The 23,605-nt window shown below is 40.6% G+C and overlaps 1 protein-coding gene across 1 annotated transcript; it reads right to left on the bottom strand.

Moving 5' to 3' along the window:
• Positions 1–1,161: 1,161 nt before the first annotated feature.
• NPM1 (nucleophosmin 1) lies at positions 1,162–23,133 on the bottom strand. The gene is made up of 11 exons (XM_077823806.1): positions 22,977–23,133; positions 21,921–22,000; positions 13,614–13,733; positions 12,488–12,581; positions 11,019–11,119; positions 9,969–10,036; positions 8,801–8,855; positions 6,672–6,761; positions 4,567–4,674; positions 2,828–2,902; positions 1,162–1,515 (listed from the first exon to the last, which is right to left on the bottom strand). Exons 1-11 carry the CDS (start codon positions 23,035–23,037, stop codon positions 1,477–1,479), a joined length of 891 nt encoding a protein of 296 aa, XP_077679932.1. The 5' UTR covers positions 23,038–23,133; the 3' UTR covers positions 1,162–1,476.
• Between the last annotated feature and the right edge of the window lie 472 nt (positions 23,134–23,605).

The following is a 23,605-nucleotide window of genomic DNA, read 5'->3' as shown; positions in this document are numbered from 1 at the left end:
ACAGTATAAACCAGATACGCACTTCCAATATGCAGGTATTACCACCTACCACACAGCAGGAGTATAGCCTGATCAGAAATGAAAGATACCAAGTAACGTGTTAAGTGGTAAACACCATATTATTCACTTGCTCCTTTCCGTTGCTTCAACACACAAGGGCAAATGCTTTACCTTGGCATTTTCATTTCACAGCAAGAATTGGTCAGGTTTTCAGATTTCAACCTGGAAGGCAATTCTCTCATCTTCTGTTTTTAACACAACCTTTCATGCCCTGGGTCCAGTGGTGGCTCTACTTATCAACTTTGCCATTTCTGACTAAGATTTTTGATTTATACACTTTGCAGACTGCCTCATCCACAGAGGAGAGAGACTTGGAAAGGCATTAACTCATACCAGAAGCTGTTTTAGTCCAAAGCCCAAAATCTTGGCACAAGGGGCATCTGTACAAAGGATTAGCTATTTTAATTGTCAGAACAAGGATATCCAATGATTTGGAATAAAAGAGCTATGCTCTCTCATTAGATGAGAAACAGATATGCATGGCACATCTCCACAAGCAGTTTCAAAATCTTCTGAACGGTGTTAATTCCAATAATAGGTCCTATTAAAAACTGTTTCCTAATGTACCCTCCAAAACTTTTAGCCCACTGGTCTTAAAAATGTTTACTCCAAACCAAAGAACACTGGCATACCACAGCACTCAAAGAGCAGACACTCCAGCACAGGTCTGCAAATTTTTCCACAGAAAGCTAATTAGGCCCAACACAATCTCCTTAGAGGGAAGACAGCCACTTTGGGACAGTCTAGGAAATTAAGGATAAGGTCTTTTCTTCAAATGAGTGCAGCCAGGATTAATCCATCATTGCCCCCAACCATGTTTCTTACTGTTTAATAACGTTCAGCACCTGTTCAGCTCATGTGATCAATGGTATATGGTGCAAGAGTTGTGTTTGTAAGGCTGACAATCTTCAACGTGTTATTGATTCATACACTGTCCTCATCTCAGACTATTTCATTTTTAAAAAATCTCATTTAAAAAGATTGAGACATGTTTGGGTAAAAATATGGAATACATTTAGCAACTCCTATGAGAACTTAAAAGCTCTCATTCAATACACAGGCAACCCAACCCCTAATCCCACAAAAATAAAGAAACGATAGTACTTTATCAAAATACTAAATTTTATTTTCACATGTACATTTAGTCTCCCCACCATTTCCATTTGTCTGACCACCACCTCTACTATGCCTTATCAAAACATTCCATACATATTTAAAATGAAGCAAAGGGTGGAGTTCCGTCTTTAAAAACTAAACAGGCATTTTGGACAACACATTCTTGGCAAAGTATTCTGGACGACATTTATCAGACAGTAGGGAAAGTTCTTTCAGCATATATAAAAAGGACAGCCAAATATTAATGGTTACAGAAATAAGACTGCACATTTTAATGAATGGTTTAAACTGTTTTCTTTCTTACAGAGTCTGTCTCCACTGCCAGAGAGCTTGAATAACCTGAAAGTATACACAAAAATGTTAGAAGTTGAAGTTAAAAATGGTGTAATTACCTATCTTCTGGATAGTACAACTTGGAGGTAACTGGACTGAACTATGCCTTTATATATGAAGTATTTTAAAAATCATTACTCCTGTATTTATCTTTACTCCACACATTTATACTATTGGTTAAAAGTATTAAAATAAAGCTACATAAATGCCGTAATCTGAAAAAAGCTGTATCCAACTCTACGTTGAACACATAGTAAGTCGTGTTTTTGGATGTTTGTGTTAAGAAGTTGTCATCCTCTAAAAAGTGCTATTTGTGGCAAACAATGGGCTGGTAAAAAGGCAAGTTTCTACTCTGCTTTAATACTGATTAGCTTAAAAGGATTACACCTCAAAGTCTTGTAGAAAGAGGCACAAAAATGTGGCAACGAATCCTTTACATACTATGCAGAGTATAAGCCATGCACTTTGCTGAACCAAATATACTTTTCAGCAAAACTTAAAAATGCAGTTTTTTTTAAAAAAAGAGACTGCACACTAAGAATCTAGTGAAGGAAAGTCAAGAGGAAGGGTGTGGTGGACCAGTTAGGCAAATATTGGCTGAACTCTGTCTGCCCTGACTTAAGTCAAATCAACTTCAGTAGCTGGGACTAACTGCTTTTAAACATTTTCTTTCAAGAACCTATGATTTTGTCTATCAGTCAATTTAACACCTTTGACCACTGGAGAAAGCAGGAAAAGCATAAAACCTTCTTCCAATGATAAAATTCCTTATGCTTCAGGAATTTTGATAGGGAAATCTAAGACATGCAAGGTTAGTCTAATGTCAAGCAATAACTAATCCTGTACCTTTCTGATACCAGCCTTTGGCATGCCCTTTCACAGGAGTCAAGTTGACTTTGGAAGACAAAGAAATAAGACTGCCATAATGTCTATTGCAAAATTCCCCCTTCCCAGCCCATCCCCTAACAAAAGGGAGTTTAAGAGCAGACTGCCCAAGTTGCCAAATGCAGCAGCAGGGAAAACCACAGCTCATTTCCTTAGCCAATGTGGTGCCAAAAGGAAAATTCTGTGGGTTTAGTAAGCAAGAGATAATTCACTAACCATATAAAAGCTGGAAAAATGTAATAAAACATTAGCGTTTCCATCATAGCCAACTAAACCCTTAAAACAGTTTCCATTTATTTAATGTGAGGTATTGTTTGCGGTTTGTAACCCTTTGAAAGTCCAAAGCTTGTAGAGATTAAAAGTGAAAAAGAATCTATAAATCTTGTTACAGAAGTTCTTTTGGATTTTTCCAAGCCACTGTAAATTCAGTTACCTTCTGGTCCTGTGTCCTGAAACAATTCTTAACATAGTTGACAAATTTGGCTTCCACTTTAGGAAGGGCAGAACCCTATTGTAAAAAAAAAAAAAAAAAAAAGGTAAAGGTTTAGTATGTAAAACCACTGAATGGCTGCAATAAATGGAGAACCCTTAAGAAGTCTTAAATCCTTAGTACAAGTAAAAATTTTGAAAGTTAACTATATAGTGTCAGGAAACCCTCCCTATCATCAAAAGTTATTTAAAATAAAATTTTCAGCATCATCAAGGTTCTTTTACCAAACCCATCACCCTAGTATGAGGCCCTTGCCTATGCAATTGACTTGCCTTAAAAAAAACAAGCATAATGTCTATCACCACATCTCAGAGCATCAGTGGCCAACATTTTTATACCTTATATTGCTGGCTGTTAATATCCACATGCACCTAAGTGTGAGGCATCTATGAAGTTGGAACGCATCTCTGGGATTCAATGTACAAGTAATTTGCAGACTAAAGCTCTTAAAGACATCCAGGGACTTGTGGTCCCCAGCACCCTCCATATTTTCTTTTAAAATAACCACCACCTATCCTGTACAATCATACAGCAAAAAAATTGCTATTCAAAATTATATTACATTAAGAAAATTTTGAAGATTTACACTATTAGATCATGTAGGGCAATGATATACCCAACAATTCAAAATGAGTAAGCTTAAAACAGTATGTTTTCCACCCTTAAAGTGTGGATAAAGCAAGTTTTCTACTAAATGTCAGACTACATTTTAGAACCAATTTGTATTTTATAAATTAGATAAGTGGTCAGCAGGACTGGTAAGCTTGAGCCAAATTCTGAAGGACAAAACAAAGCTAATATGTAGGGCTCTGTGTCACGGAAGTCATGAATTCTGTGACTTTCTGCAATCTTGGTGACTTCTGCAGGGGCCAGTGTGGCTGACCTTGGGGTCAGCTGCTCAGGTGGTCCTGGAGAGCCACACCAGCCACTTCTCCTTCCCCCTCCCAGCAAGATTTAATCACAGGTATAAGTCATGGACAGGTCACAGGCCATGCATTTTTGTTTATTGCCCATGACCTGTCCATGACTTTTACTAAAAATACCTGTGACTAAATCGCAGCCTTACTAATATTTACCCACTCTGCACAAGTGAGATGCTCACACTCACTCCAAGTTAAGTCTGCTGTAAAGGGTGTGGTTACTTTGAAAGTGAATAAAATAGCAACCTGTTTCTCCATCTATACCATCATTTACACCTAGCCAAACCTCACTGAAGATATGGTGGTTACACAGTTATTACTGAAGGCGTAACTCAGTCTGTGAAACTCTTTATTGAAGGTGATGAATGATGAAGTACCCAGACCTTAACAGATTCCGCACAAGGGTCTCTGGGGCTAGACCAAACAAGCTTTTACTTACAAAATGAGGGCCAAATTTTCAACCTTGTGCATCTTTATTACCAATTAGACATTTAAATGCTGATTTAGGTATCTACATACGACTTTAGGTGTCTAATTTTAAGAGAGTTTGAAATTTAAGTATGAGTGCATAATTAATGTTGAATACAGGGAAGACTGAAAACATGAAACCCTACAATGCCATTTTCATATTGACGTCTCAGTGTCTTCTAGTAGGATATTTGTCACATCTCCTTTCCATCAGGATAGCATTGCTGAACTACTTGAAATCCAGGACAAAGTATTCCATTTGGAAAATAAACATTTCCATCAGTTTAAACTCACCTTTTCTATGGTTGCCTGCATCTTTGCTTTAATCTCCTCTAGCGAAAGGGGTACTTTTGGTGATTTTGGACTTTGTGGTTTATTTTCCTTTTTATTAGATGCCGGAGTCTGAAACAAGCAGCCAGTTTGTTACACATTTGTCAAGATTTTGCCATTGCAAAGAAGCTACTATAATTCTCTCACTACTTTCAGCTTTTGTTTTAGAAATGAAGTTATTAAAACACTGTTCAAACAATACAAAGGAAGCGACTGAATATAAAAAATATATTGGACATCATTTAAGTATACTAAGACCAAATATGGATATTAATACTGAATGATTCCTTCTTGCTCCAGTTTCCATATGACTGTTGCACCAGTAGACTTTATGTTCTCAATCTTCAATAAGGTATTAGAAAAGTCATCACAAAATGGAAAATTATTTAATTTGTGCTCCTCACTTCAAGTGGTGACAGGTTTTAAGAGGGCACATGTACAAACCACTCAAACTTTAGATTGATATTGAGGTTACAAACAATACGTTCTGTACTACAAAATGATATATTACCAAATCACAGAAAAATTTGTGTGCCTTTTTCTTCTCAGGAAAATTATCTACCCAGTTCTTCCAAAGACAAACATAAAAGGCAAAACTTAATAGGAACTACCCAACTTAAAAACACTAAGGGCCTGTCGACACATTTTATAGCACTCTAACTTGCTGGCTCAGGGGTGTGAAAAATCACCCCCCTGAGCGCAGCAAGTCTGAGCGCTTTAAAGTGCTAGTGTAGACAGGCTCCAAGCACTGGGAGCTGTGCTCCCAGCTAATCCCCTCGTGGAGGTGGATTACCAGGAGCACTGGGAGAGCTCTCTTCCAGTGCTTGCGCGCAATCACTCGCACTTCAAAGCGCTGCCGTGGGAGCATTCCCACAGCAGCACTTTGAAGTTTCCAATGTAGCCATGCCCTAAGACAACCTATTACCATTAGGCTGGTGGTTATCAGCATCAACAGTGGTGCATGTCTGCTCCAGCTACTAATTATAATTCTATAGATAATTCCAGCTAAAGGGATAGTATACATCTGCAAGCCTCTAGTTGCTTGGCTGGAAAATTATTTTTTCTTGCCTTTCTAGCAAAGAACAGTTGTCTGAACTATGACTGTAGCTCAAAGGCTTAGACCCGATCTTTCCTTTCCCATCATTACTTCACTTATCTGGACTAAGTTCAGATAGCTCTCATCCAAAACAATCTCAAAAAGCTACTAAAAAGCCAAATGCCTGCATGCTCCAGAAAGTGTGGGTTTTTGTTGTTTTGGGGGTGGGGGAGGGAATGCTGAAGAAGGGCTATCACCTGGACTGATGGCTTTTTTACTTAAATCTAGCCTGCTACTTTTCCCAAGATGACTGCTATCTTCATTCATATGCATTGGTTAGGAGCTTGGACACTATTGTGGAGAAGAAATCCTTTGCCTCACTAATCATGGCAGTAGGATTTCAAAAATTTGCAGAATGATTTCTAGCACCGCCTAACTTTCCTAGTTCACAATTCACATGTGATCAGTGAAGAGCAAACGGAAAGGGCTTTTGATGCAGTCACTGAATCAAAAGCACATGAGAATTGCTTGGCACTGATTAAGGGGCCATTTGATAGGATTAAGAACTCAAGCTTAATACTTACATTAATCAAAACAGGTCACCTTACTGGACAGGAGCAAAGGCAAATCCTAGCCTCAATGGAGGTGGTCAAGATCTAACCATAACAAGGATGTGACTAGACCATATCCACTTCTGTGCTGAACAAAACATCTGAGAGAGTAGGTATCTCAGGGTTTCTAAGCTCTGAGCTGGCTACCCTTTGCAGTCCATGGTTAGTTGAGCTAACCTAGATAATAAACCATTCTCTTTCCAAATTCAGATCAGTGCTGATTGCTCACCCAAGAGCCTGTATACCCCAGTCCCCTTATTAACTTTATCCTTAAATGAAAAGATGTGGATAATGAAATGAGTCCAGTCTTTAAGCAAGAAACCAAGTTATGGGTGAATACAACTAGAACTGCTACACCGCTTCCAACATTCATATGTTACACTCAACTGAATTTTTTTTCCCCATTATACGTAGTCACTCACTTTTGATTTAGATGCCGGCGTGGACGGCTTAGAATCTTTTCCATTCTGCTTTGATTTCGGAGTACTTTTTGCTGACAAATCCCGGGCAGGCTGAAGTTAAAAGAATTTTACACTTAGCACCTTCACAATCGAAGGAAGTTATGTAATAACCGCAAATTGGAGAACAAAGGTAAACCGTTTAGAACAAAGATATTTATTTTTATTTTTTTAATACTTGACAACTAGAAAGGTTTATTCTCATTTAAGAGAACACTGATTTTTCCTTGCATTTCTCATAATGAGGGAACTCACTTTAGCAGTGAAAATAACCACAATCTAAAGGACTTGAAATTGTCTAGGTTATAAAAATCTAAGATGGGCTTCGATACACTGCAGACAAATTCCGGTCCATTACATCAAATGAAAGTAGAATGAATATGCAGGTCATTTTGGCAGAAAGTATGCAGGTTTCCGGGAGCAAAGGGGGTACACATAGGAGATACCTTGTGTTTTATTCTACTAAATCCTATATGCAAAACCGGATTACTTTGACAAACAAGTCACTGCTGCTTTTGCTATGCCAAACTCCATGAGCAAGAAAACAGCTGGTACCACTATATAGTACCAGCTATTTGCCCTGTAGCAGGGCAAATAATGGTCTAAACGCACTCCTACTGGCACTTGAACAGTTGCCACATAACAGGGCCAAAGGGGGTGAACACACATGGAATGGGGAATTTGATAGGTCAAGTGTTAATTACTTGCTACAGATAAGAAAAAGCACAATGGAGCGATTAAGATTTCCTATCAACACATTCCAAAGTTTGTACTCCAATTATAAGTCTACAATTCACTAGTTATAAGCATATATGCACAACTGAATGGAAAATGGAAGGATAGCTAGGATTGGACAGAACTCACAACCAAACAGGCTGTGAATTAGAAACCATTTTGTTATTTCAGTACAAGTTTGTGTACAGACCAGCCAAGCTTTTATTTAAAAGTCCTAGCCCTTTTGATTAAGGTAACTTTTGAAATATGAAGTGATGTGATGCTGTCCCAAGTCTGCAAAAAGACTGAAAGATTAAACAAGGTGTAAAGTATCCCATTAATTTAAGGAGTGCAGGTTGCCAATTTTAAACATCAAATCGATCATTTGCAGTGAAAAATAACACAAATAAGCTTTTCCCAGGCAGCTGGATATTTTACATAAAAGAAGTTTCCCTACAGGATAAATTTACAAGTTTTAAAGATGAAAATAAACTTCTGTAATACTTGACATATCCTAAAATTATCTGAAGATTTTCATCCCCCTCCACACTTGGTGATCAACACCCAAGCTTACCAAGAAATCCCTGGATTTCTTCAGAAGAGGTGCACTCTATGGCCCGACTGATACTGGAACCAGGCTGCACCCCATTTTCATTATGGGATTTGCCAGGCCAAACTCCTCTGCCCCCCAGTACCCAATTTTGTACCAACTCATTTTCTAGCTAATTACAATAATGTTTATGCCCACACCTGGCAAACTCTACTAAATTATGTGCCCCAATTCCACTGGGAGCCCTTGAACTAGCACATACTTAGTTTGAGAGTTGGCCAAATATACCAAGGAGGATTAAGGAACGTATGTATGAGCATGCAAAGAAAAAACCTAGGATTAACTGGATTAGTTAAAAGAAACCTGGAAGTTCAAGACAACTAACCTGTTAGCAGTATCAGTAAGTAAAAACAAACTTTGGGCAAAACTGTTTTTAAAAGTTAGAGGCTTTGAGTCTGCACACAACTGTGACAACAGAAACTGAATTAAATAACTATTCATATATAATTTGTAGATCAAATAATTCTGAATGAAATGAAAGCCGGTGGTTTAATTTCCTGTAGCATACTGATAAGTTTTCTGCAGGGCTGTACATACAGGGTTGAGTCAGCTACTTGGGTTTTTGCATTACCTCAATGGTCTCAAAGTTGAAACTGAATTACATAAAATAAGCAGAAAGCTACAACAGTCATGTGTATCTGAGACAGAAGTTTCTACTACCTAAATATGTAACCACGATTTTCATTATGTTTTAGGGTGACTGATACTAAAGATCTGCAAGTTTTCAAAAATCCAGACAAACATGGTCTCAAATATGAAGACTACTTACTTTCTTCATTGGAATCTTCTCTTCTTCCTCTTCATCTAAATCATCATCATCATCACTAGAATTAAAAATTACATTACTAAGAAGCCCACCCCAATAGGTACATAACTGTTTCAATTAACCCAAACAGTTCATTTTTCAGTGACTTCATCCTCATTCCTGTTCTTTCAATGGAAGATGTTTTAGTGAAGTAAGTGGACTTTGTCAAAAGCAAGTTAGACCACCAACTTGAAAAGAATCTTCTATAAGGTTAATATTTTACTACCCATCTTGGAAGAATGGGTATCAAGCAAAGCAGAGAATCTTTCTAACACTAAAAGACCATTTTTCTAATTTTCTTCCACTTACTACTGCAGTAAGAGTAACTTAGGAAAACTCTATCTCATGCTTGGAAATTGCCACTTCAAGTACATGCAGCATACTCTGCAGAGTTTTGTATTTATAAAGTAATGAGAAAAATATATATTAAGATGCTCTACAAAAAAGTGTTCATAATAGAAGATTTAAAACCTAGGTTGTTCGGCTTAAATGGCTTTCTTCCCTTCTTTCAGATCTCCACTTCTGCCTACCTTTGCACTTGCCCCTAACACTTCTCTTCCCTCTGGTTTTCTCACCCCCTATGCTACCTCTAGATTCTGCTTTAGTACAGAAGTAGCGTGCTGCCAGAAGATTAAGAAGTTTTGCTGAAGGGGTCAGATGTCATTTTTTATCATTTGTTTTCCCTTACAGTTTTCAACACAGCAGCCTCTCACAGAAGCACTTCAGCAAGTGCTCCTGGATTCATTTATGTGCTTCAATAAGACACTTAGCCCTGCTCCTCTAACTGAACTGGAATATCTCAACACCATTTCCTACAAAAAAATTCTTGCACATACGTATAGGGGATCTCTTTTTTTTTTTTTTTTTAAAAGAAAGATCCCATCACTTTCCCAAATGCCTAAAACAGACTCCCGATCTTGAGTCAGTGTTGAACGTAATCTATACAACAACATCATGACACATGAAGCCAAATCATATTTGGAGGTAAGGCTCACTATAAAATTTCTAGGTTAAGTAAGAACTAAATACCCTTGATTCAATGTCATGCATATTTTTCATGCTTGGAAGTCACTACTTCTGAAAACTAAACATTTCAAAATGCACTGCAAAAAGAAAGGAGAAAGATACACACTCTTCATCCTCATCGTCATCGTCATCATCTTCATCCTCCTCATCATCTTCTAACAGTTTTGCTTTTTTCTTTAGAGAAAAGATTTGTTACAAATCTGGTTACAAAGTTAAACAAATGGTTTTCTGAATGTGCAATACAGATGGTACATAAGGTTTGTCAGAAATTTGCTCTTCCCATAAACAGTACTGTATCCCCAACAAGATGAAGGCCTCTTCTAGAGTTCCACCAGTTTAAATGTGTCACTTTATATCAAATAAGTAACCTGGTGCCAACTTGTGTGTTGGTACTTCAAACTGATTTATACCTGAATTGTATTGGATTACTTTGTATTGATAAATTTACGGACACAAACTAAAACGATACTGGTTTAAAACTGATTAGTTTTAAGGACCTGGTTTAACTAAATCATTTTTTAAATTAAGTTAAAATTGAACCACTGCAACTTTTATAGATGTAGACAAGTCAGAAAAATCGGTTCTGTTAATGCCAATAAATTAAAAGGTTTACCAAATCCCTGTAACAAGAACCAAGAAAAGAAAGCCCAAGGTCTAAAACACCAGAAGCAAGTTTAAACACTGATGAAGTTAAAGGAGTTAACCATATGCTCACCATAAGCCAAGATATGCATTTGTTTTAAAAATACAGCTGATGCTACAAACTAAGAAAGAATACTAGCATGGAATACTATGTGACAAGGCCCATCATTGTGCATTATCTGCAATTTAACTACACAGGATATGGTTTTCACTACCACCAGTTATACATTCAACCCCAATTTTTACACTAAAAAGCAAACTGAAAAATGCTAACCACTAACATCCAGTCAGACTTTAAAAATACTGTTAAATATACTTTAGAACCATGTATGGGAAAGTCTTAGTACTGATTTCCAGGATCTGAGTATCAAGTAACCTTTCTCCTACAGTTGTCAACAATCACCACCTTAATCGCAGTAAGGAATCCAGCTGCTTACTCTGCTTTAGGTGGTAGTGATATAAACTCTTCCAGGAGAAAGTCCTGAACTTACTTCATAAGAAACGTCAACTCTACCTGTGGAGTTTTAGCTGCTATTCCGCTTGCTGGTCTCTTCGCAGAAGTGTTTAATATCTTCACTTCATCTTCATCTTCAGACTCTGGTTCTTCCTCTAATGCTAAGAAACAATACACGAATATTTTTGTACAAGGTCAAAATGTTTACCATATTAGGGTCACCCAGAGCTACAAAAAAATGGGTCATTTTTTAACCTCAAAACACACATATCACTGTCCATTTTCTAGAACTGGAGTTCCCTTGAGGGGTTTTAGAATTAACAAATGCAGAAGTAGTTTTTCCACTAGTAAGCAACCATGTTACCCAAAAATCAAGCTGTGACTATTTGGGGTATCTTTCTATGTTCAACCTATAAATATGGTTAATTTTACAAAATTTACTGATGAATGTTTCACTAGACATGGGGTCAGTCATATACTATTAGTGTAAGGGTTGTGTCCTTCTAGGACCAGGGACAATGGAGAATCATTAACATAACATTGTTCCCATTTGAATGGGAACAATCTTAGGACAATGGAATGGCCACATCTTAGCTGACACCAGTTTTTTCCAACTACTCTGGATAGGGCAGGAGTCTAAAGCAGTGGAATTTTCCCAGAAAGAGGAAACAAAGAAACTGGGTGTTAATGATAGCATTTAAAACCAGAGGCTGAAAGAGGAACATGGGCTCATGCTTTTGTAGAAGGGTCCTTTTTGGCCTAGTGTGTCCAGCAGAGGGAGCTTTACCTGGGCTGACACACAAACTCTCACCAGTTTGGTCAGTTTAAAACAGGGGTCTCAAACACAAACTCTCACCAGTTTGGTCAGTTTAGAACAGGGGTCTCAAACACGCGGCCCGCGTACTTATTTTCTGCAGCCCGCCAGCTCCCCATGGCACCCACACCCCACCAGCATTTACCTAGAGTAGCTCCAGCCTGGCGCACACTGGGGACAGGGCAGGCTCCCTGCCTGCCTGGCCCCTACGCTGCTCCCGGAAGTGGACAGGACCTGGGGGAGGAGGGGCACAGGGGTCTCTGTGTTGCCCTGGCCGCTCCTCCAGGTACCTCCCCAAAGCTCCCATTGGCCGTGCGAGCGGCCAGGGCAACACACAGACCCATGTGCGCACCAGGCTGGACCCACCCCCAGAACCCCTCCTGCAGCCGAACCCCCTGCCCTGAGCCCCCACCCCCCCCAACCCCTGCCCTGAACCCCCTGCTGCACCCCGCATCCCGACCCCCTGTGGGCAGGGAGGGGGCCGAGTTAGGGGTGGGGATTTCAGGGAAGGGGTGGGAAGAGGCAGGCCCTCAGAGAAGGGGTGGAGTAGGGTTAGGGCCAGGGGTCAGTGGTGCGGCCCTCAGGCCAATGTACTAGTCCTCACGTGGCCCTCGTGGTCATTTGAGTCTGAGACCCCTGGTTTAGAATGTATTCTATATTTGTGACTAATATGAAACTTGTAAGTCTTCTCAATGCATTTTTAAATATAACATACCTACAAGATGCTGGCCACTGACATGAACTGGCCCTGAACCACATTTCAACCTCAAAACAACTGGAGGTGTAATCTCAAAGCCACCTAAAGAAACCTGAAGAGAAAGTATGTTGGTTATTTAACAGCAACTTAGTCAACACCTGACCACCAAATAATAAGTGCCAGAACAGGCAGCCAACCGAAATGATGCAGAAACAATGAAAATGGTAGAGCTGAAAGAGCTGGCATTAACACAAACACAACAAACCAGCAGCTTCCTCATAGCAACAGTCAAGAAGGAATTATTAGAATGTTCAGCAGGCATTATTTATAACCCACATACAAGTGGTACCCAGTACAGTACCTCACTCATGCTCTACAGTGTTCCACTAGACTCATATTAAACAGGTAAGACCAAGAGAGAACCCTGGCAGGTATCTAAAAACCTCCCTGGGGTCTGAGAATCAAACTGAGTTCTCATCTCACTATAGATCAACATCAGTATATAGGTTGTGTGGGTCTACCTGGCCCCTCAATTCCACCTTTATAATCATCTCTTCACCACTGTGTAACCCAATGCCTTCCCCCAAAGGGTATGCACAGGTGCAGTTGGAATAAACTATGCATAAGGAGTAACATCTATCTCACACTTGTTGGCTCTACAGGACTAATGAATAAAGCAACAGAAATTCATCACTGACACGTGCAGTTATGAATGAACACCTAGGTGCACATTTGCTGAGTAACATGCACTGTGATTTACAAATAACTGAAATCGCTCTAAATTAAGGAAACCCACTCAGATCCAGCTTAGCACAAAATAAGCTTCCATTAAGAGATTAAAGAAACATTAGACCACCCAATTCCCCCCCCCATATTTTAATTAAAATGGAAGCTTTATAAAGTTAAAAATTCTTCCATTTTCCAAATTAAATGACAGTTATGCTCATGTCCAAGAACCTGAGAATGAACTGACTAGAGACCCATCCAAGAATACAAATGAAACAGAAGTATTTTAAAAATTCTCATTTAACTCCTGAAGTTAGAAACAAGGATTTGCTTTATTATTTCTACTTTGTTAGTGTTTCTTAGCTGAGATTACCACTTGACACCAAAGTTTATCAATAATATATAGGTTTGTCCTTACCGTAGGCTGGACTGACATTTTCAAAGATGCCAGCGTGACTTTAATAGGGTTCCCTTCATAGTCCAATGCCTCTGCTTCTATGACATGTAATTCATCTTTGGCACCAGCACCCAAACTGACCTATGCAAGAAGTGAAATATATTATCCTTTATGAAAAGCTGAACCACCATTCTTAAATTGCCAAAACTGTTAGAAGAAACTTAGAATTTAAAATGTATTTGAAAGTAATTCACAATTTTAACAGTATTTTTACCCCTTAAGACTAAGTAAAGATATGTTTTTTGGTTATCTTTCTGCAGTGAAACCACCAGAGACTTATTTAATTAGCATCAGACTGCAGTTAGATATAACCTGAATTATTAATTTTCAATAATGAGAAAATAGTAACCAAACTGAACTTTTTATGCTATAAGATACATTGAACAAAACAAGGTTTTTATAGTGTTTAGTTGTATATTTGTATAGTTCCATCATTCCCCAAAACCATAGTGACTAAGATCAAACTGATCTAGTGGGCCAGGTGAATCCATCTGGTAACGGATATTCCAGGGACACTGACTTGCACAGATGAAAACAGCACAGCCACCTCACCTCTTGTTCTCTCTAGACTTACACCATACCAATTAACTGGCTGGGGAAAGCTGTTTGGTCCAGACAGGAGTTCTAGCCAGGTATCTGTGATGAAAGTGAGGCCAGTATCTTATAAGATCTGATTAAGGCTACTGCTTGTTTATTCAATATTGCACACAGTTCTGGTCGCACCATCTCAAAAAAGGTTAGGATTGAAAGTAGAGGGCAACAAAAACGATTAAGGGTATGGAACATCCTCTATGTGAAGAGAGATTAGAAGGATTGGGACCATTCAGCTTAGAAGACAAGACAACAAAGTGGAGACTTGACAAAGGTCTATAAAGTCATGAATGGTGTGGAGAAAATGAATAGGTAAGTGTTTTTATCCTTTCACATAAAAACCAGGGACAACGGTTCTGCTGTGTTTTGCTGACTGACAGCAACTGTTTTGTATGTCTGTTGATCTGCCCACCCTATCTATCCTTTTGTGGCAAGAGACTGCATTAGCAGCTCACAGGAGCGGCTAATAGCCTTCCAACAGCTATGAGTAGCAGCTGAGTTTGTGTCAGGAAGCCATGTAACTTATGGCCACAGAATCTATAAGGAACCATGGTGATCATGTAGTCTGATGTCCTGTATAGCACAGGCCATAATACTTCCATAAAATAATTGCTAGACCAGATCTTTTAGAAAGACACCCAATCTTGATTTTAAAGTTAATGATGGAAAATCCACCATCACCCCTTATTTCCTGTCTGAATTTTCCTAGCTTCAACTTCCAGCCACTGTGTTATACCTTTCTCTGCTATATTGAAGGGCTCATTAAATCTTTGTTCCCCATGTAGGAACTTATAGAAGGTAACCAAATAACCCCTTAACCTTGTCTTTGTTAAGTTAAATAGATTGAGCTGCCCAAGTCTATCACTATAAGACATGTTTTCTAACTTTTTTCATCATTGTTCTGGCTCTTCTCTGAACCCTCTCCAATTTATTAAAATCTCTCCATTTGTGGGCCCCAAAACTCACAGAAACAGTAGCACCAGTGCGCAATAGAGGTAAAATAACCTCTCTATACCTACTCCAGACAAGTTAAGCATCTGAAAGGCTACTCAGTGATTTATGTCATGTATTGCCGTATATATAGTTCACATGTAGTTCATTATGACCTTTACCTACTAAACATACAATCAGAAGATTCCATTTTATCTACTTCACCTCTTCCCCATCTACTGGGAGAATATTTATGTAAATTAGCATATCTATATTTCATCTGGAAACTCCTGGGGGCAGGGACAGTTTTCAGTGAAGTGGGGTCTCTGGAGACTACTGCAGTACAAACTATAGATTTACAGATTAGACATTCAGAAGGGATCATTGTGATCGAAATCTGACGAACTGCGTAACACAGGCAACAGAACTTTCTGGAATTTTTTAATCCCTGTTTGATTAGACTAGAGTATCTTTTAGACAAAAATACAATCTCAATTCCTAGTAATGTACACTCCACAACCCCAATGAAGAACTTATTGTAAAGGCTTGGTTTCACTTTTCATTAAATACAGGGAATCAACCCGTTTACTATGAAAAATATACACCTTCCACTGATTTACAACCCAATCCGCTTAAAGATTGAACTTCCTGAAATTTTTCAAATCAATGTTATCCTGAGGTTTATTTAAATATCAGACCCTTAAGAATTTTATTTTGAGTGTCATGATTTTTTTAGCCTCAAAATGGCATTTTTTTTAAACTGATCTTCGTAGCATTTATTTAAGGGATGGGCTACTTTTTAAGAGGCTTACTATGCATTTATTAATAAATTACAATTTGTTAAATTATGAAAAATGCTGTCCAGGATGCTGAATATTTCAGAACAAACTTTCTGTACTGATGCTGGAAGGCTATCATCCCTCCACACTCAAGCAGAGTTAAAAATGTGTGTTCCCTATAGCATATGGCGATTGTGACAGTGCTGAAGTGTGGTGGAGAAGCAGGCATGCAACTGGCCTAACTTTACTTCTTTGAGTTTGTATGTGACACCTTAACTGCTAGAAGTGTGTTTATGAATAAGAACGGTTCTTATCCCACAGTAACTGCATTAGAGGCAATGCCTTTTCCCACTGTTAGGATTGCAGCAAAATTGTGCATCAGTTTCAGACTGTATAGATTCCGCCCCGCCCCCGACAGTAGTTTTTAGTGTGAGCTTTCTTATGATATCCACGACTGAATAACCTACGGTTGGCTCCAGTAAAGTTATGTTTCATTTAGTAAGTGAATCATTGCTCTCGTAATGATTGTATGTTCTTCTGAACAGGAGACAGTGTATAGGAACTAACACAAGAATGACTAGGCAGACTTAAGTACCCAGCTCTTTGCTATCATGTAACTTAATTTGGCTTTCACTTGTCACAATTTAATAGTCTTCATATTACATGATTGATTTTGGGTACACCCAAGAGCTCAATCTCCAGTCTTTGACACGCTTCAAAAATAAGGACAATTAAGCAGTAAAACTCCAGAAAAAGCAAGAAAAATGTAACACTTAAATATTGATGTTTTTTAAGCTCGTCTTGTGTAAAAAGTCTATCAACTGCAAAATTTAATCATTGTCTTGCTTTGATTTTTAAACAGCTACAAACAATTGTAAAAGTACCATTATCCCCCTTAGAGCTCCATATGGGACAACCAACCCATATTCAGCATTGTGAAAATAAATTTAATTTTATTTAATATTAATATTAAAATAATTTAATTTTGCATTTCAATGCTTATTCTCTTTAAAAGCAAACTGAAAAACATTCAATAACAGAGGTGGGCAAACTACGGCCCGCAGGACCCTCCTGCCCGGCCCCTCCCCTGCTGTTCCCCCTCCCCCGCAGCCTCAGCTCACTGTGATGCCAGTGCGGGGCTGCGAGCTTCTGCCAGTAGCGCAACTGCAGAACTGCGGGCTGACCCGGTGCTCTGTGCTGCGCAGTGGCATGGATGGCTCCAGCCGGGCAGCATGGCTGCCTGTCCTGGTGCTCTGGGCGGCGCAGCTCTAGCGCTGCCAGCCACCAGTGCTCCAGGCAGCGCGGTAAGGGGACAGGGTGGGGGTTGGACAGAGGGCAGGGGAGTTCGGGGTGGTGGTCAGGGGGCAGGGGCATGGATAGTGGTTGGGGTGGTCAGAGGATGGAGTGGCAGGGGGACAGTCAGGGGACAGGGAGGGAAGGATGGGGCAGGGGACAGGGAGAGGTGCACACAAGCATCGGGGACAGGGAGGTTGGATGGGGCAGGATTCACCGGAGGGGGCATCAGGGGGGCGGGGTCAGAGCCACGCCTGGCTGTTTGGGGAGGCACAGCCATACAACCCGATGTGGTCCTCAGGCCAAAAAGTTTGCCCGCCCCTGCATTAACATACATACATAATTACTTCATAATTATATGTTTTAAAGGAACATCTTCTAAACTGAGTCCAGGGTTTTCTTTCCCTCATCAACAGGTAAAGACATTAAAAGAAATCTGAGTAAGAGTATTTTCTACACTTAAGCATGATTTCATCAACTGCTGCTATTTACAGTTTCATCCAAAAAAATCTCAAGGAGCTTTACAGATATGTATAGAAATCACTTCAGTCCACCACTGAAATGTAGACATTTCTGGCATTCTGCATCAATCACTACATTAAATGTTTTAGGAAGAAATAAATGAAAGATACCGTACTTTATTAAATTATGTGCAGAGTGTATAAAAATCAAAGATTGTAAGTATTTTAAATTAGATTTGAAATCAACATCTTATGTTAAGGGCTAAATTTACTATAATTATTAAAATGATTCAAATAAATACAAAAATAATATTAAGCAGTACATTTGCTGCCAAATTTCAAACCACTGAACTGGAGAGAGTCCCTGGTTAAGCACCTGGAACCAGAGTTTATTGAAGTTCTAACCCAGCTGTTGATAGCAATATTCTCTGCATTTGCAGAAGAGGCTATTTTCTTCATTTCAGTTTAATGACTAACTCATGAACTGTTAAAAACAACCAGGAGTTGAAAAGGCAGGAAAGCTTGTTTTCTTCTTCCAATCGATGAATAAAACTATGTGTGAAAGGATGAGATAGTAAATAGTGGTGTCCCCCAGGGGTCTCTGCTGGGACCAGTCCTATTCAACGTTTTCATAAATGAACTGGAAAAAGGGGTAACAGTGAGGTGACAAAATTACTAAAGATAGTTAAGACCCAGGCAGACTGCGAAGAGCTACAAAAGGATCTCTCAAAACTGGCTGACTGGGCAACAAAATGGCAGATGAAATTTAATGCTGATAAATGCAAAGTAATGCACATTGGAAAACATAATCCCAATTTACATATAAAATGATGGGGTCTAAATTAGCTGTTACCACTCAAGAAAGATCTTGGAATCATTGTGGATAGTTCTTTGAAAACATGCACTCAATGTGCAGTGGCAGTCAAAAAAGCAAACGGATCGCTGGCAATAATTAAGAAGGGGATAGAAAATAGGACAGAAAACATTATACTGCCTCTATATAAATCCATTGTAGCCCACATCTTGAATACTCTGCAGATGTGGTCACCCCATCTCAAAAAGGATATATTGGAAATGGAAAAGGTTCAGAAAAGCGTAACAAAAATGATTAGGGGTATGGAACAGCTTCCGTATGAGAGATTAATAAGACTGGGACTCTTCAGCTTGAAAAAGACAGCTAAAGGGAGATACGACTGAAGTCTATGACGGGTGTAGAGAAAGTAGATAAGGAAGTGTTTACTGCTTCTCATAACACGAACTAGGGGTCACCAAATGAAGTTAATAGGCAGCAGGTTTAAAAAACAAAAGAACGTATTTCTTCACACAATGCACAGTCAACCTGTGGAACTCCTTGTCAGAGGATGTTGTGAAGGCCACGACCATAACAGGGTTCAAAAAAGAACTAGATAAATTCATGGAGACTAGGTCAATCAATGACTATTAGCCAGGATGGGCAGGGATATCTTTGAAAACTCATGGCGATCTGGGGAAGTCCCGGACGATGACTGGAAAAAGGCTAATGTAGTGCCAATCTTTAAAAAAGGGAAGGAGAATGATCCTGGCAACTACAGGCCAGTCAGCCTCACTTCAGTCCCTGGAAAAATCATGGAGCAGGTCCTCAAGGAATCAATTCTGAAGCACTTAGAGGAGAGGAAAGTGATCAGAAACAGTCAGCATGGATTCACCAAAGACAAGTCATGCCTGACTAATCTAATTGCCTTCTATGATGAGATAACTGGCTCTGTGGATGAGGGGAAAGCGGTGGACATGTTGTTCCTTGACTTTAGCAAAGCCTTTGACATGGTCTCCCACAGTATTCTTGCCAGCAAGTTAAAGAAGTATGGGCTGGATGAGTGGACTATAAGGTGGATAGAAAGTTGGCTAGATTGTCGGGCTCAAAGGGTAGTGATCAATGGCTCCATGTCTAGTTGGCAGGCGGTATCAAGCGGAATGCCCCAAGGGTCGGTCCTCGGGCCGGTTTTGTTCAATATCTTCATAAATGATTTGGAAGCTGGTGTGGATTGCAACCTCAGCAAGTCTGCAGGTGACACTAAACTGGGAGGAAAGGTAGATACGCTGGAGGGTAGGGATAGGATAAAGAGGGACCTAGACAAGTTAGAGGATTAGGCCAAAAGAAATCTGATCAAGGTTCAACAAGGTTCAACAAGGACAAGTGCAGAGTCCTGCACTTAGGACAGAAGAATCCCATGCACCGCTACAGACTAGGAACCGAATGGCTAGGCAGCAGTTCTGCAGAAAAGGACCTAGGGGATACAGTGGATGAGAAGCGCATATGAGTCAACAGTGTGCCCTTGTTGCCAAGAAGGCCAATGGCATTTTGGGCTGTATAAGTAGGGGCATTGCCAGCAGATCAAGGGATGTGATCGTTCCCCTCTATTCGACATTGGTGAGGCCTCATCTGGAGTACTGTGTCCAGTTTTGGGCCCCACACTACAAGAAGGATATGGAAAAATTGGAAAGAGTCCAGCAGAGGGCAACAAAAATGATTAGGGGACTGGAACACATGACTTATGAGGAGAGGCTGAGGGAACTGGGATTGTTTAGTCTGCGGAAAAGAATGAGGGGGGATTTGATAGCTGTTTTCAACTACCTGAAAGGGGGTTCTAAAGAGGATGGATCTAGACTGTTCTCAGTGGTAGCAGATGACAGAACAAGGAGTAATGGTCTCAAGTTGCAGTGGGGGAGGTTTAGGTTGGATATTAGGAAAAACTTTTTCCACTAGGAGGGTGGTGAAACACTGGAATGCGTTACCTAGGGAGGTGGTGGAATCGCCTTCCTTAGATATTTTTAAGGTCAGGCTTGACAAAGCCCTGGCTGGGATGATTTAGTTGGGGATTGGTCCTGCTTTGAGCAGGGGGTTGGACTAGATGACCTCCTGAGGTCCCTTCCAACCCTGATATTCTATGATTCTATGAATAGTGTCCCTAGCCTGTTTGCCAGAAGCTGGGAATGAGCGACAGGGGATGGAACCTGTTCTGTTCATTCCCTCTGGGGTACCCAGCACTGGCCACAGTTGGAAGACAGGATACTGGGCTATATGGACCTTTGGTCTGACTCAGTAGGGCCATTCTTATGTTTGTATGAGATCTACTAGTTCTAAAATCTTGAAGGATATGGTGACCAGACATAATCAGTTCAACTCACTAACTACAGATAAGACTTACTTAGCTTTAAACACAAACCATGTTTTGTTCAACTTTTTTCTTATGTACCAGCACATTTAAAGTAGTTTTATTTAGTAAAGTTAAAATTTTATTTTGTGCATTTTAATAAAATTTGCATTTCTATCCAAATACAGCATGAGAAAAAGTAATAAAAAAACCATTGTCAAAGTACATCATTCACCATTTTCTAACAGGTAAAAATTAAGAATCTAAGTGTAAGTTAAGATATGTCACAGCATAATTAAATGTTGCTAGCAAAAACCACCACCAAACTTAACATAAAGGCTATGTTTAGCTGCAAATCAAAATATTTTGATTAACAAATGAAAATCAACATCTGTAAGACAAAGGAAAAATTGCAAAACATGACTAAAATTGAGGATTTAAATTAAAGTTTCCTGCTTGCAATGATTAAAACCAGTGACTTAAATCAATCCACCCTGCTATATGGCAAAAGCAGTGATATCACACACAGTTATTTCATCAAGTCTTGCAATAGAAAAGAATCCTGAATTCTTAAACTGGCAAGCAACTGAACAAATTGCTTGGTAAGTAAATGTTTAAGCTTGACATACAGGTATTTTAATTTTTGCAGTAGTGAAAGGTATAATCATTACTCAATTTGTATTAAATTGTTTTTACTTTTCCAAAACAGCGTTCCGACATATAAATCTGACATACATAACATGCTTATTTTAAAATTAATTTCTCTTCATCAAAAAAGAAGAGTTCTTAGTAAATTTTAATTACATCAATAATTCTGAAGAAATTTAAATACAAATTATGGGAACTGAATAGAAAATAACAAGTTTCATGTAATTTTACTCTTAAGTATCTATCCCAAAATACTTAAGTAGCTTTTATAAATTTCACAAAAGCACCACTGAAATACACAACATCCAACACACAAAACTATACAGCAGGATAAAAGTGATTCAATGATTTTCATTTATGATTCCCATGATTATGAAGGCTGAAAGCTACCTTCCACAGGACCATAATCTTAAATTTCCAAGCACAAGTACTTACTGTTCTCAGTGACAACTGGTGTTCATTTTCTTCATCGTGCACCTTGAAGTGATACTCCTTATCTGCTTTTAGTTCACAACCTGCAAAAGTTCGGTTAAGTTACAGGTAAAATATTTTAACTATAAAACTGCACATATATTTATTACATATTAAAATGTCTTTCCTTTCAGTACTTATTTATTAGACGTTAGTAAAGCCAAAACCTACAAGCTTGCACTTCAAAAATCTAAATTTGTATACAAAATGCAGGGTTCCTCAATGCTCACATCTCAGATTTAATAGCAGAAAGAAACGCAGCGAGGTCTCAATACCAAAGCTAACCTTTAAAAAAAAAAGGACAGAACATTTGTTAGTACGCTAGAAAAAGGCAGAGCACAATATTTGCTTCTTATTTGGTCACCTGATTGGTAATTCGCAAGTGTCGGTAATTTTTAAGGGGTCTCAGAGAATCATTTGTGAAAGCTGCTGAGATTCAAATGTATTAAAACAGTTAGCTGCAGTGGGGCCGATCGCGTACTAAATATGGGCCTACGGGGTTCACAAGCGGGGCCCGGTTCCGCCCACGCCTTTTCTCTGCTCACAGCGCGGCCCTTCCACGTGCTTCACCCCGAGACGCAGCCGCCCCACGCTGCCATGTGCGCCCAGGGCATTTACCGGCTGCAGGCCCGCCGCGCGCGAGGGAAGCGCATCCCCGGGAACTAGCCGCTCGGAACTAGCTAGCTCGGGAACCAGCCCCGGGGAGAAGCGGCTGCTCCTGCCGGGGGAACGCGGGGAGCAGAAGGAACAAAGCGCCGGCCGCTGCCAGGAGCTCGAGGCCGGAGCAGACGCCACGTGCGAGCGCCAGCCACGTGGGGTCGGAGGGGTGGGGGGGCTGCCGCTCCTAGAGCGGCTCTGCGGAGTCCCCGCCGCGAACCCTCGTCCCGCGCCCCCTCCCCCTCAGCCCCTGTGCGCGCTGCCACCCCGTGAGCAGCCTGGGCCCAGGCGCCCGCGCCATGCCCGCGAGGATAGCGGTCCCCAGGCGGGACGGGCCCGATCGTGGGCGGCGCGGGTCGTTACCGAAGAGGAAGGTCTGGGGGCGCAGAGGGCCCATGCTCTCCATGTCCATGCTGTCCTCCATAGTCTCGGGCCTGCTCCTCGGGGGGCTAGTGGATGCGCTCTCCGGACGGAATTGCACTGAGGGGAAGCTTTCGCCACCCCCACACCACTATATAGCCTCCGTGTTCTCGCGAGAGCTGCACTCTGTAACCCCGCCCCTTCCTCTTGCCTTTCTCCACCGCGGCAGCTACGCGACCCCCTAGTGTCTACGCTGCGCGTGCGCCGGCTTCGCTCGCGTGCTCCTTCGCTTCCTTGCTGTGTGGGCTCTCGCGAGCTCTCTGTCCCCTCAACCCGGGAAAGGGGGGGCGCCTTGTGCTCAAAATGGCGGTCGGTGTCTCCTGTTCCTGGCTATTATCACTCGCGGCAACCCCCCTGAGCCGCGCCCCTCCACGCGAACACAAGTTAACTGCGGCTGAGGGGAAGTGGGCTGGGCTCTCCCGCAGCCGTGTGCATCTGGGGCTAGGCCCCCAATGTCACGTGTTGTGTGGCGACAGAAAGAGCCTCGGCAGAGCTGTGACCCCCGCCACACGCCCTTCCGAGGCCTGACCCGCTCAGGGGACACCGCCGCGCGGGCGGTTTATACAGCCCTG

This window comes from Eretmochelys imbricata, chromosome 8 (genome assembly GCF_965152235.1).
Source record: "Eretmochelys imbricata isolate rEreImb1 chromosome 8, rEreImb1.hap1, whole genome shotgun sequence".
Lineage (NCBI taxonomy): Eukaryota > Metazoa > Chordata > Testudines > Cheloniidae > Eretmochelys > Eretmochelys imbricata.
This window is presented reverse-complemented; position numbering and strand designations above follow the sequence as displayed.